Genomic DNA, 13,480 nt, shown 5'->3' on the forward strand with positions numbered 1-13,480 from the left:
GTGTGACTGTCGTTCTTGCAATCGCTGATTTTCTATGAATTTTGCTTTTTGCTGGGATAAAGCGAAACAGAAACTAATGGAATGCAAAAGCGGCGTACAAAGACGATGCTAGAGGGAAAAAAGTGTTCGAGTAGATTTTCCGTTTCAAAAATGGTGAAATATCAGTTGATGACAAACCTCGTTCTGTTCCTCCTTCCTTAGCCCAAGTTCATTACAGCGAACTATGACACAAATTTGGCATTGACGAGGATGCGGGTCAAATTCCTGCCACGGCTGCTGACTACGGAACAAAAACAAGGTCACGTGGAAGCATGCTGTACTTTGAAAGAAGAGCCCCGAAATGAACCAAAATTTTTTTCAAAAATTATCACACGTGACGGATCTTGCTGCTATGCTTACGATCCTGAATGAAACCAACAATGAAGCCGCTGTGGAAGACTGAAAGTTCGCCTCGCCACAAGAAAGACCATTAGGTGGAATCAAACTTTAAAACACTTCTGATTTGCTTTTTCGATGTGGGACGAGTCGTCCATTCAGAGTTTGTTCTGTAGGGTCAGACAGTTTACCGGGCTTTCTACTTGTAAGTTTTGAAAAGATTGCGCAACGTGTGCGCTGGAAGCTGCCTGATTTGTGGCAGTCGGGTGACTAGTTTTTGTGTCATACCAGAGCCCCTGCTCACACAGCCCGACCTGTATGATATTCTTGACCAAAAATGGTGTGACCCCTGTCCCTTACCCCCCATAGACATCCGACCTTGGCCTGTGCTTTTTTTTTTTTTTTTTTTGTTTCCTAGAATGCCGGCCGATGTGGCCGTGCGGTTCTAGGCGATTCAGTCTGGAGCCGCGTGACCGCTGCGGACGCGGGTTCGAGTCCTGCCTCGGTCATGGATGTGTATGGTGTCCTTGGGTTGGTTAGGTTTAAGTAGTTCTAAGTTCTAGGGGACTGATGACCTCAGAAGTCAAGTCCCATAGTGCTCAGAGCCATTTGTTTCCTAGAATGAAAATGAGACATGGAAGGAAAGAGTTTTGCTGATGTTCCTGAGGTGAAGAAAAAACGACATAGGCAGTGTCAAGCGTCACAAATGATGAATTTAAACAATTTTTTGAAAAATGGAACAAAATATTAGAGAAGTGTATTAATAAAAGTGTAGAGTACTTTGAAGGGGATTGAAGGTTTGTGCTTAAAATGTGAATAAATAAGTTTAAAAAATAACTTCGGTTTCTTTCGGGTATCCTCTCGTAATATCTTGTTTACATTGGCTCTTAGTATATCGCTTTAGCATAACATACAAGAAATTGCAACTCAGAAAAATGTTACATCCGAAAAAGATTCGTCCGAAAATCTGGGAACAGATGCCGTGCCATTAACAAACTCTCACAAATTTGCACAATGTAAACTCAACGCAAATCTGGAGACTACTAGGAACATGTAAATAAGAGGATTGGTGTTTCTTTCAGTCGTGTCCACCTACACTCGGGATTTTTTTTTTTTTTTTTTTTCCTTGGTGGAGTGTCTTGCACTTTCTGTCTTCCGTTACTCAGCTTCCTGTGCTGAGCTAGTTCTACCTTTGAACGTTTTTCGAATCGTGTCGGATTTTTTAATTCAATTTAATTTTTTAGCAGGTGCGATCAGCCTGTGATTGTGCACCATTATCCAGCTGCAATGTTACCGATCCTGTCGTACGCCCACCATGTGTGCAGGTCTTTACACATGCAGCTGAAAGTATACAGTGTTAAATGAGCCTGTAATTTACAGAATTCCTCGCCATTCTCGTGGCTCATCATTTTCATGCTACTTTTTTTCCGAAAGTTAGCTGTGACCTTTTGAAAACTGAAGTATGTAAAAATATAAACATTTATAGTAGGCCATACCATGACATTCGACATACGAAGACAGATTGATAATCGTGGTAAATATTTCTCAAATTGATCTCTTTGGAGTTGAACGCATTTTAATTTCCTCATAAATGAAAGTTGAATATACCCGTATAAATCGTTTTGTCGTTCTTTGTCATTGCAAGTTTTGAATGCCTGTGGGAACCATCGTTGAAGCATGACTTCTTACAGTACTACAGCACACAGGGCTTCTTAGATAACTGGACGATTTCACAGTAAACACATGAATCATACATAATTTTTATGCTCTGTAATTTTTACCTGGCGAAAAGCAAAGATCATTGTTTTCTCTTCACATTTTATTTCTCGTAGGGCACAACATCATCAGTCTCTCACAAGCTGTTGCATCCATCTGAAGACGAACTGTCCGTTCAAACACGGTAACAGGAAAGAAAAAATAAAGTTAGGATACTGTATAACCTTCCCCTTTTCTGGGAGCGATACAATCTGTGGGGATCGGGTGACTTTCCACTGGTACGGAATGTTTACACCCGTTGCCAACCTTAGCTACTAAACAATACAACACACCGTACCATTGTAGAAAGCCGTTTGAGAAAGAGGGAGGGAATTTTTCCCTTACATCTCTCCTCCCATCCCCCTTTCCCACAACAGCCAAGTGTTGTATATGGCTTATAGATGCTTCACAATAATGTATTAAAGAAATTTATTTCGAGCTGTGCAAATACTTTTTTACGAAGCAGAGAACCTCTTCATTACCTAAACGTCATTTTTTGAGGATAGAAAGCAGAAAACAACAAATAGGGCAAAATCTGGCGAATGGTGTTAGAAAGGAACAATTTCGGAGACAATTTTCTGTACATTTTCTTATCGCAATGGCTGGTATGAGCGTAGACGAATGGTCCTATCATATGAGCAAATATTTACGCTGTTACGTTGTTCAGTCTGACTCAAACGACTAAGGAGATTCTCTAATAACCAGTTACTCACTCTGCTCGCGACGACCTGGACATTGTGTGTCTTCTAATTATGTGCTTTTCGTTATCTATGAAACGCGTGACTGTTCGAAACTGTGAGTGATACAATTCTGGCTTGTGTGAAAGTTTTCTACAGGCACAAATTTCTATAGTAATTTACAGTGTTTCTTCCTCTTTCCATTTCCTGCAAAGAGGTTGTGCAGTGGTTGAGGGCTGAACTCGTTTTGGAAAGCAACGTTCTTCAAATTCTCGTTAGGTCGTGCACTTTTAGATTTTCCGTTATTTTCTTATTTCGCTTAGCGTAAATGCCAGAATGGTTCTCTCGAAATGGCCCCTGGTGATTTCTTTATACATGCTTACTCACACTGAGCTTGTTCCATGTTCACCTTGTCACTGGCGGCGTGACAAAACGTAATCTCTCTTTCATGATATTGCTTCTCAACCTTCCTCTTTCGCTGATGATGCTTAACATTTGCACACAAGTGTACATGTTATTGTCGGTGAGCATGACGACACATCGTTTATTGCTGATGGTTAACTTCATTAAAGATACATAAGAGTGAACGACCCACGAGGACATTTCTACAAAGAATTCCGTGAGAAAGTTCTTGCAAGCTGCCATCACCATTCAGAGAAAATATGAGCCTCTATGTGAAGTTAAACGTCGCATTTAGAGGTTCAAAGTGTGGAACCTGCCATAAAGTGGGTGACCTCTCCTCCTGTCTGTGTTTGCTGCATTGACTTATGTTGTCCGCTAACAACCGCCGACATTAATGGATGGGTAGTCCCGTCCGCTTCAAATTGTATATACTAAATATGTAATCTACCATGTTCATATGGTCTGGAAGTAAAAGTGTCTTCCAAAAGGCCCTCAATTACCGAATTTACGTCCTACTGGTAGTGCCTTCCATACAATATGATGAATATCTGCCTGTTGCTCAGGGACAGCTACGCTGACGCTGCTGATAGCTATGCGCGCGCTGCAGCTGCGGAGATACCGTTCGCTGGTGAGGAGATGACGGCACCTCCGTCACCCCACGAGGTCTCCCCAGTGCAGGCAACCTACTCCTACAACGTCTCGGTAAGTCCTGGCAGCTGCATACAGATCCGCAGATATGATCAGCTTTTCTTCCCTGCCGGGGGAATTTTTGTCTTTATTTAACAGTTGTTTAAGTTCCTCCTGCTGGGGTGGGTTGGCAGCAGCCAAATTGCGCTTCTTCAGTTTTTTTTTTTTTTAGTTAGGTTCTTTTAGAAGCTTAATATGGTATTATTTAAGAAGTTAAAATAAGTGGTGATGTTTATGGCAAAAAATGGTGATGTAATGTACATTCTCTTCATTATGAGGACGACATGATGTGGGTGCCTGGTAAATGTAACTAGGGACTGTAATGTTGGAGAGGGATGTTGTATGGAAAAGGATGTTGAATGTTTATGTGGTAATAAACTGGTATGTGGGATGCAGCAGTGAGGAAATAAGTAGGGAAAGGAAAGAGTGGTTCGGAGCCCTCATTTGGAATTGGATGGGTACGATATGGTTGGAAGGAAATGGAAGCTTCAGGTATGATTTCATGGTTTGAGACTCAAAGGCAACTAAAATTTTGCTGCAAAAGGATACGCTATGTTTGAAGATAGGGGGAAGTGGGATGTGTTGATACAGGTGAGGCAGCAGACCAGGGGAGCTGTAGGAAAGATGATGGTATTATATATGGGAAATTTATGAGCTGGCACAGGATATGGGTGGAATAAACAGGTGGATACGGAAAGTGAGGTGCACCGTGTGTCTACTGTCTGCTTACTTGAAACACAACACACTTAAATATGTGGAGTTTCATCTGGATAGGCTCACACACTTTCTGCATCCACATCTATACTTCACAAGGATTCTTTGTGTACCACTGTTACTTGCCACCTTTTTCTGTTCCAGTCGTGAATAGTTCGAGGGAAAAACAATTCCCAGTAAGCTTCTGTGCGGACTCGGTAACTTTACCTTCATAGACTTTTTGAGATATATACGCAGAAGGCAGTAATATATTTTTTGCTCTTCTAGAAACGTACGTTCGCGAAACGGTATACCACTGGAGTTGGTTGATAATCTCTGTGAGACTTTCGTACTGACTAAATGAGCTTGTAATGAAATGTCCTGCTCTTCTTTAGATTTTCTCTATTTCCTCTACCAATCCTATCTGGTACGAATCCCATACTGACGATCAATACTCAAGTATACGTCGGACGAGGGTTTTGTAAGCTACCTCCTTTGTTGATGGACTATACTAAGGGTACTAGGAAAGTTTTGCAATACGACGTAACAATAAGTCGCAGAAAGCTGATCGCTGCAGTGCTCTGAGAATACTTCATCCGTGGATTGTAACCGCTGTGCCAAGTCTGGGGGCGCAGTCACTAGCAGGGTTAGTTTGAAGTGCTTGCTGTGGCATCGTGGTCACGAAGTGAGATTTGGGCAGTTTTGCGGTACAGCTTCGCGCGTGGTTTAAACACAGACCAGTGTTCTGAAAAACGACCCTGCACTCGGCCATGTGTATCCACATCGCACAAATATATTCAGGTGGTACAGAAAATTCCAAAGAGGAAATTTCTCTCTGGAGGACGCTGAGAGGATGGGAAAACATTGATAATTTGAGGAAAATGATAGACGAAGACAGGACACCTTAGTGCTAAATGTACCAGCAATTCATTCGATTCTGCGTGATCATTTGCAAATAAAGAAACTTTGTTGTCTCTGGGTGCCGTATAGACTGACGGAAGAGCAGATAACACGATGTGTTGCTTGGTGCCGGGAGATGTTACGAACGTTTTCTAAGGGACAATCGCAGTATGTGAATAGCTTCGTGGCAGGTGATGAGACTTGGCTGTACTACGAGTGTATTATGACTTGCCGACTAAGACTCAGTACAAAGTTTACGTCTTTGAAGATGACGACTCACTCATAGCTGTCAGAAAATCCCAATCAGTAAAGAAGAAAATGATAGCTGTTTTGTTCAACTCGAGTGGAATTGTAGAGCGTGTTGTTTTAAACACACGGAAGACAGTCACAGCTAAGTGGTACACTGAGCAGTGCCTGCCCAAAGTCATCCCAGTCTTTGAAGAACCTGCGATCGAAGTCAAGAATGGACACTCAATTGCTCCATCACGACAACGCTCCAGGTCACTGCGCCAAAGCACGCACCGAATATTTGCGGGGTACAGGACTGAAACTTCTTGGCACCCTCCTTACAGTCCAGGCCTTGATCCTTGTGACTTTTTACTTTTCCCGCAGTGGAAATGAAGGTGAAAGGAGTGCAGTTTTCAAGTGATGAGAACCTCCTGATGGCTTGAGACAACGAGTGTGCCTTACTCCCTTCAGAAACCCTTGAGAACTGGTTTAGGGAGTGGTACCGGAGGATGGAGAGGTGTATTCAGTTTGGCGGAAATTACTCCGAAAAAATTAAAAATAAATGTAGCTTTATTGCAAAACTTTTCTAGCACAATTCGCATTTCCTGAGGATTCTTCCAATGAATCTCAAGTCTTGGCACCTGCCTTTCCTGCAACTAGTTTTATGTGGTCGTTCCATTTTAAATCCCTCCATACGCATACTACTAGATATTTTATTGAACTAACTGCTTCCAGTATCGCTCTGTAATTGTGTAAATAATGGGTCTTCCTGCCTGTGTACACGCAATACGTTAAGTTGTTTATGCTCAGGGTCAATTGCCACTCCCTGCACCAACTGTCGATCCTCTGCAGGTCTTCCTGCTTGTTGCGACAATTTTCTAGCATTGTGACTGCTGTGTATACAGCAGAGTCACCCAGGAAAATCTTCATGGAACTTGCGATGTTGTCTACTATAACATTTACGTATAGTGTGAGAAGTAATAGACTTACAACACAACTCGGGGTGCATTCGAAGTAATTTTTATGTCTTAAGACTTCGCTCCATTGAAATGACATGCTGTGCTCTGTTTGCTAGAAGTTCTTCAGTCCTATCACACAGGTTGTATGACACTCGTATTTTGTCCATTAGACGGCAGCGTGGAAATGTAACGGACGCCTTCCGGAAGTCAAGGAACAGGGCATCTACCTTGGCGCCTGAACCTAATGCTTTCTGGGTGTCGTGGGCGAACAGCATCAGCTGGTTTTCACATCATCGTTGTTTTTGGAACCAATGTTGATTCCTGCAGAGGAGATTATGGTTCTCCAGAAATGTCATAATACCAAGCATAAAACATCTTCCAAAACACTACAGCTGTCAGAGATATAGGCCAGGACTATAGTTTTGTCTTTGTTTGGCGACCCATCTTGAAAAATAGGAATAGCCCGTGCTTTTTACCAATCATCAGGAATTCTTCTGCTGCAAAAACCTACAGTACACAGCTGCCAAAAGAGGAGCAAGTTTTTTGCATACTCTATGTAGAATAGTACTGTTATCCAACCAGGTCCAGTTACCTTCCTTCTCTTAATCGATTTCAGTTGCTTTTCTATCCCATGATCATTTATCTCGATATCAACAATTTTGATACTCCTGCGATGATTTAAAGGAGGCAGTACACTGCATATTTCTCTGTGAAGCAGTTATGGAAAAAGACGTTTAGTGTTTCGGTCTTTTCTGTGTCGTCATCCATTTCAATGCCATTATGGTCACAGAGTGTCTGGATAGATGGCTTCAATTCATTTACTGATTGAACATAAGACCAAAACTTCTTAGGATTTTCTGTCGATTTTATAGACAGAATTTTGCTTTTGAATTCATTGAACACTTCACACATGGCTCCCCTCATGTTAATTTTGGCTTCCTTTAATTTTTGTTTGTTAGTAAGGCTTTAGCTCTATTTAAATTTGCATTGGAGCTTTCTTTGCTTTCATAGCAGCTTCCAAATATGGCTGTCGAACCAGGGTAGGCCTTTTCCATTCCTCACGACTCCACTCAGCACATACCTGTCTAAAGTGTACTGTACAATGCTCTTGAACATTGTCCATTGATGCTCAACATTGTCAGTGGTAGGATGAAATTTTCATGCTGACCGCTCAAGTAATCTGTTTCTTGTCACTCTCACCATGCATAGACATCTTCCAACCTTTCCTTGTATTCCTATTTAAAGCTGTATTCAGTGATGCTGTAATGGTCTTATGATCGTTGATTGCTTGTTTACACTAACTGCATCCAAAAGTTCCGGTCTTTTTGTTACTTGCAGATCTAAGATAATACCTCCTCAAACTGCTCTTCAGATAAGGCATTTACAAGAGTTTCACATTATTCCATGTCCCTGCTACACACCCTAATCACTTGTCTCCCAGTCCATAGTTGGTATTGTTAAGTGACATTGGATTTTTGCCCGCATTGGTGGAGAGTGAAATGAGACATCAGGATGACAGGAAATGTGTTCAATTAATTTCTTTATTCTCGCCCGTGGTCAAAGTACATCAAGAACAGCTTGGTGGAGGCATTGAGGTGCCTTTCCTGTGAAACAATAGACGTCCACCCTTGCTGACAGTGCAAAGAGTGGGGCCAAGTGTGGCATCAGTCTAATGCCACTGTCAGTGAACTCTCCAGCTGCAAGTGTGATCACATGGTGGTACAGCTGACAACACCCGTCAACTTCCTCCAGTGAGTGGGTAGCTCCCTCATGACTCAGGGAAGGCTCTCCTGCCTGGTGGTTGAACAGCAGACCCTGCATTTCTTTCCGGGATGTCGCTCTGGGTGTTGCACAGTCTTGGCGTAGCCTGTGATACTGAGATGAGAATGTCTTAGTACACAAATGGCTTCAGACTATGTTTTGTTTAGGCACATACTCTAAACAATTCCACAGCAAAAAGTGAAGAAAGGCGTCTCTCATTCCACTAGCATATTGCAGGGTCGGCCTTTGCTATACCGTGCCAAGTCAGCCATATTTTGCTTATCAATGTATAACACTCTCCCCCGTCTGTGGCTGGCTCTGTTGCAACTCACTTCCGCTCTGGCATATTTCACACTGGCTACACTGAACCCACTACATTTATCTATTTTTTATCAAGACCCAGTCCCTCGGGTCAACCAAACTAGATTATCCTTTACTTTAAAGTTCCTCATGGTCAGCCCCTCTGTCCCTGTTTCACCTCTTAAGAATTATTCAGCAGTTCGTTTCCCTAACCCTATCACTTGATCTTACACATTTCCATAGGACCCCTTGCCCTGCTAATTAACTCAAGCACCATGGGTGTTAATTCATTACTAGGCTTCTTGTACATTAACTTCTAACTCTCTGTTCCAAACTTGCAAGCTAAAATGAATCAACTATTCTTAATACTACCCACATGTGTGTTCAGCTTCCTTCTGCTGCTTTTATACTTTGGATATCCAATCCCTTGATATCTGAATCACAGCTGGGTCCAAGCTCAGTTTTGTGCATCTTATACATACCAAAACGAGGACTATGCTCAGCAGAATAAGTGCCAATATAGTGGTTGGTATGACGATAGTGAATGTAGCCTCTTTCTGGTACTGATTTTCCTGATATGAATTTACATGCCGCAATAAGGTTTCCAGGGAGATTCGTCCCTCCTGCTGGTTCAGAAGTGTGTTCTGGTCCCAGAGTCTTATTTAAGCTGGTTAGATCTGCAGTAGATAGCATATCCATGGGTTCCTCCAGCCAGTACAAACCAGGCTGTGAAATATTCAGGTGAGTTACCCTTGAAATGATGGTGTGCAGATGGAAAGTAGGCCCCACTATCTCACACACTGTTCCATTTAATAACAAAGCACTCCTGCTAATTCTAGTCTCTTTGCTGACGTAAACTTCCTCTGCTCGAAACAACCAGCCTCTACTATCATTTTGTCAAAGGCAGAATACAACCAATGCACCTCAACCTGCTAAAAGTACAATTCCGGCATGATTACTTCTTTATTGCATTCTCTTACCTCCTTTTGTCCCATTAGCAATTTCACTGTGCAGGAATCCTGCCCCTCAGGCAAGCTGTCATTTCCCCTCAGTGGTATTTTTGTAGATTTGCTTCCTCCATTTCTACGTATCTTTCCTTATCTTTTGCAATTAATTAAAGTCGCTTCATTTTTGCTCCTACAAATTTCTTCAGTATTGCCCACTTGACAGGAGACGCATGAACTATGTAGCACTTGTAATATGCTTGTTTCCCTTCTACAGGTGTAGAAACAGAAATGTAAACTTTTGATCCATCATTTCTCACTGTTACTGTGGGTACCTTGGAATAAAAAGGTAAGCTTTTGTGCTCAGGTTCTAAAAGTAACCACAATTCTGGCAGTAGTTCCTTGTGTACTTCCTTAGACCCCATGCTGCTCTGGTAACATCACATTTATCCCTAGCTGACCTCTTACAGCATGTTGCATAGGCTCCTATAGTTCTATTACCTTCCTTCATGTGTCCCAAACACTATCTTCTATGGACTGCAACCATTTTGCCATTACTACTTCCTTGTCTAAGACTGCCACTTTGGTTTGTAGTTGCCTGATATTCTGATCAAATGCCTCTTATGCAGCTCTGGCATACTGCATTACTTCTCCAGTCAGTTGTCACAGTAGTGTGTTATTCAATATGTCCTTCTCTAAATCCCACCTACGGGCAGGAATACCTATTACTTTCCTCCCCCTTCACTTTCATTGCTGCTCTGCAGCTGCTTGTGCTAATTACACAAAATCTATACCTAAGCTATAAAGAATGATATTAAATGACTATCTCCTGGGCCTTAATCCATACAGGTTCCTTGTTACCATTTCCTTCACAACTTCTTGTTTATCTTCCGATACCTTCCTTCTCACTCACCCTTTCTGGTCCACGTCTCCTATCCCTGGAATAACTTTTAGTCTCACTTGAAAAGGTTTCAGCTGCCCTACGTGCACAATTATCATTCTGATCTGCAAATGAATCTTGACAATTATTAGCGAAGTAGTCTCTACCACTTGTTAAGGCCCCTGATACTTGGTGAGAAACTCCTTTCAGCTTTCCCTTCAGTGTGTACAAAGTTGAGAGCATCACCCACTGACCAACCCTATACTGTGACATTCTAGCTGTGCACATCACTGCTTCTTCCTGTTTCTCCAGTGTGTGAGTATTTGCCCTCATTACTCTATTCCAAATTTCCCTAATCTCACTGGCAAATTCCTTAACAGACTCCAGTCTTCCCTTTCAACATTTCAAATGATGATGGCATTTTACGACCACATACTGCTTCATATGGCTTTGAGTTATAGGTGGAGGTGACTTACTTCAAATAGACAGCCCAGCTCATGTTATGTGAGTCAACATAGTCTCCAAATATCTTCCTGATTCTCCTATGCACTCTTTCTGTTCTTCCATTGGCTTGTGGATGGTGAGGGCTCATCCTTGACTTCCTCACATTCAATAGTGTACACAATTCCTTGAACAGATCTGATATGAAGTTCATTCCCCAGTCTGTTATTATTGTTTCAGGCACTCCAAACCTCAATATCCAATTTATTCATAAGTGCTTGTTCCACTGTTGTTGCCTGCTAGTTTGGCATTGCATCCATTTCTACATGTCATGAAAAATTATCTATGATTGTGAATATGTACTTATTTCCTGCAGGTGTTTTATTGAATGGACCTAAAACATCAATCCCTAGAAATTCGAATAGTGCTAATGATTCAGGTAACCTCTGCAATGGTACTTTTGTTTGATGCAAATTCACACTCTGTGTGCACTTTATACAATTTTGCACTTACAGGTTTAAGTCTGTCTGCCAATTCCTCCAACAGTATATTTCCACTAATCTTCTGTTGATAGATCTGCAACCTCCATGATGTGCTAATATGTGATCATGAGCTTCTTGTAGAACTCTGTTCCTTGGCTTCTCTGCTTAGCAACCCATTCTGCATAAAAAACTGTGACTGCCTAAAATACTGCTTACATTCATCATCTGCTCTTTGTGCAGCTTGCTGTTCCTTATGCTTATTACCCCCAATATGTAATACTGCTACTTTTCTAAATTTGGAAATTTGTGGTAAGATTTTACGGGACAAAACTGCTTAGGTCATCAGTCCCTAAGTTTACACACTACTTAATCTAACTTAAACTAACTTACACTAAGGCAACACACACACACCTATGCCTGAGGGAGGACTCGAACCTCCGATGGGGAGAGCCGCATGGACCACGGCAAGGCGCCTCCGAATGTGTGGCCACCCCTCCCGGCCTAACTTTTCTAATTAAGCCATCTGCATTTCTGTGCTTCTTCCCAGGTTTATGCGTAGTTTTGAAATCATATTCACTTAGTCATACTGTCCATCATGTAAGCCTCCCGGAAGGATCGTTTAACCCCTACAACCATTTTAATGCCGCATGATCTATTACTACTATACGTCTTATCCCACAACCTTACTATTCTTCGTATCGCACAGTCCACCTCTGCATATGATTTCACAGCATCCAGTCTTACCAAGAAGAACTGTAGGTGCACCTGGGTTACCCATTGGCACTTATCACCTTTATTTTGCCCTCATCCCCTACTTCTAAAACTATTACTTCCTCTTACTTTATTCACATCACCCTGAGGCTGGTGCCACTGCCTCCTAATACGTCCTGTTGATCCACATCTGAAATATCTTATGTTAGCTGCAAACACTGTTCTTTTACCCTAAATTAGTCAACAAATAGATCTCCTCACACTCTATACATAATTGTGCTGCTGTGCACAAATCCATCGGACCCCACAGCACACATCTAGGCATTTCTCCAAGAAACACTCTTAAAAAAAGCATTGAGCAACCTCTGCTCAGCTTCTTGAAAAATAATTTCACTGACTGCAGCATCTTGTTCTACAAGGTACATATATTAATTTTCCTCGTCCTATCTGCAAATTGTTCCACAGTTTCTGTATTTTTCTTAGTTATTACCCCTAATTGTTCCATATAGTTTCTGCCACTATTTCATTACATGTATCTCAGAATCAACCCTTGTTTAAATTCTTTGAATGTTGTGACTCTCTTAAGAGCTTCTGCATATGCTAGATAAGTTTTACCTTCCCTTGTTTGTCTCAATTTTGCAACACTCAGTAATTCCTTTTGAACCAACCTTCCATATGAGCCAGATTTCCAAGGTCTCCCACAAAGGCCTGCACATCTTTGGTTACCTTACTAGAAAAAAAAAATAGCAATTAAACTTGCAACTGACAAATCTACACCCTGTCGCAATGATCGCGATCCTACCAACCAACACAGTTCTGTATTATCTCCTGTTAATTGTGCTACCTTTTTTAACAATATGCATACTACTTCTGGTTCTGACATACCTTGCATCTCTGGATCTGTCTAAGCTTTGTTGATGATAACACTCATTTTAAGGACTAATGCCACACAGAGTGGGCGTGTGGTTTGAGGCGCCATGTCACGGAAAGTGCAGTCCATCCCTCTGTAAGTTCGAGTCCTCCCTCGCACATGGGCGTGTGTGTTGTTCTTAGCATAATTTAGTTTAAGTAGTGTGTAAGTCTAGGGACTGATGACCACAGCAGTTTGGCCCCTTCGGAATTTGCACACATTTGAACATTTGAGAACTAACATTTACAAGACAATTATTATATCTAATCATGAGCCAGCTTGACTTCCAGCATTGCCTAGCCATATGCCCCCAACAATTACATGTATAACATTTTACTGGAACTGCTTTCGTACATGGTGCTGAGTGACCCTCAA

At 41.8% G+C, this 13,480-nt stretch overlaps 1 protein-coding gene across 2 annotated transcripts in view; it reads left to right on the top strand.

Moving 5' to 3' along the window:
- The window catches only part of LOC126161581 (Ig-like and fibronectin type-III domain-containing protein 1), a 666,669-nt gene that overhangs the window by 559,316 nt on the left and 93,873 nt on the right, over window positions 1-13,480 (top strand). For both annotated transcript variants that reach the window (XM_049917526.1, XM_049917527.1), the window contains one exon: window positions 3,773-3,911. In XM_049917526.1, coding sequence (XP_049773483.1) covers window positions 3,773-3,911 — 139 coding nt within the window. The remainder of the gene's footprint in view (window positions 1-3,772; window positions 3,912-13,480) is intronic.

The sequence above is a fragment of the Schistocerca cancellata genome, chromosome 2 (assembly GCF_023864275.1).
Source record: "Schistocerca cancellata isolate TAMUIC-IGC-003103 chromosome 2, iqSchCanc2.1, whole genome shotgun sequence".
Lineage (NCBI taxonomy): Eukaryota > Metazoa > Arthropoda > Insecta > Orthoptera > Acrididae > Schistocerca > Schistocerca cancellata.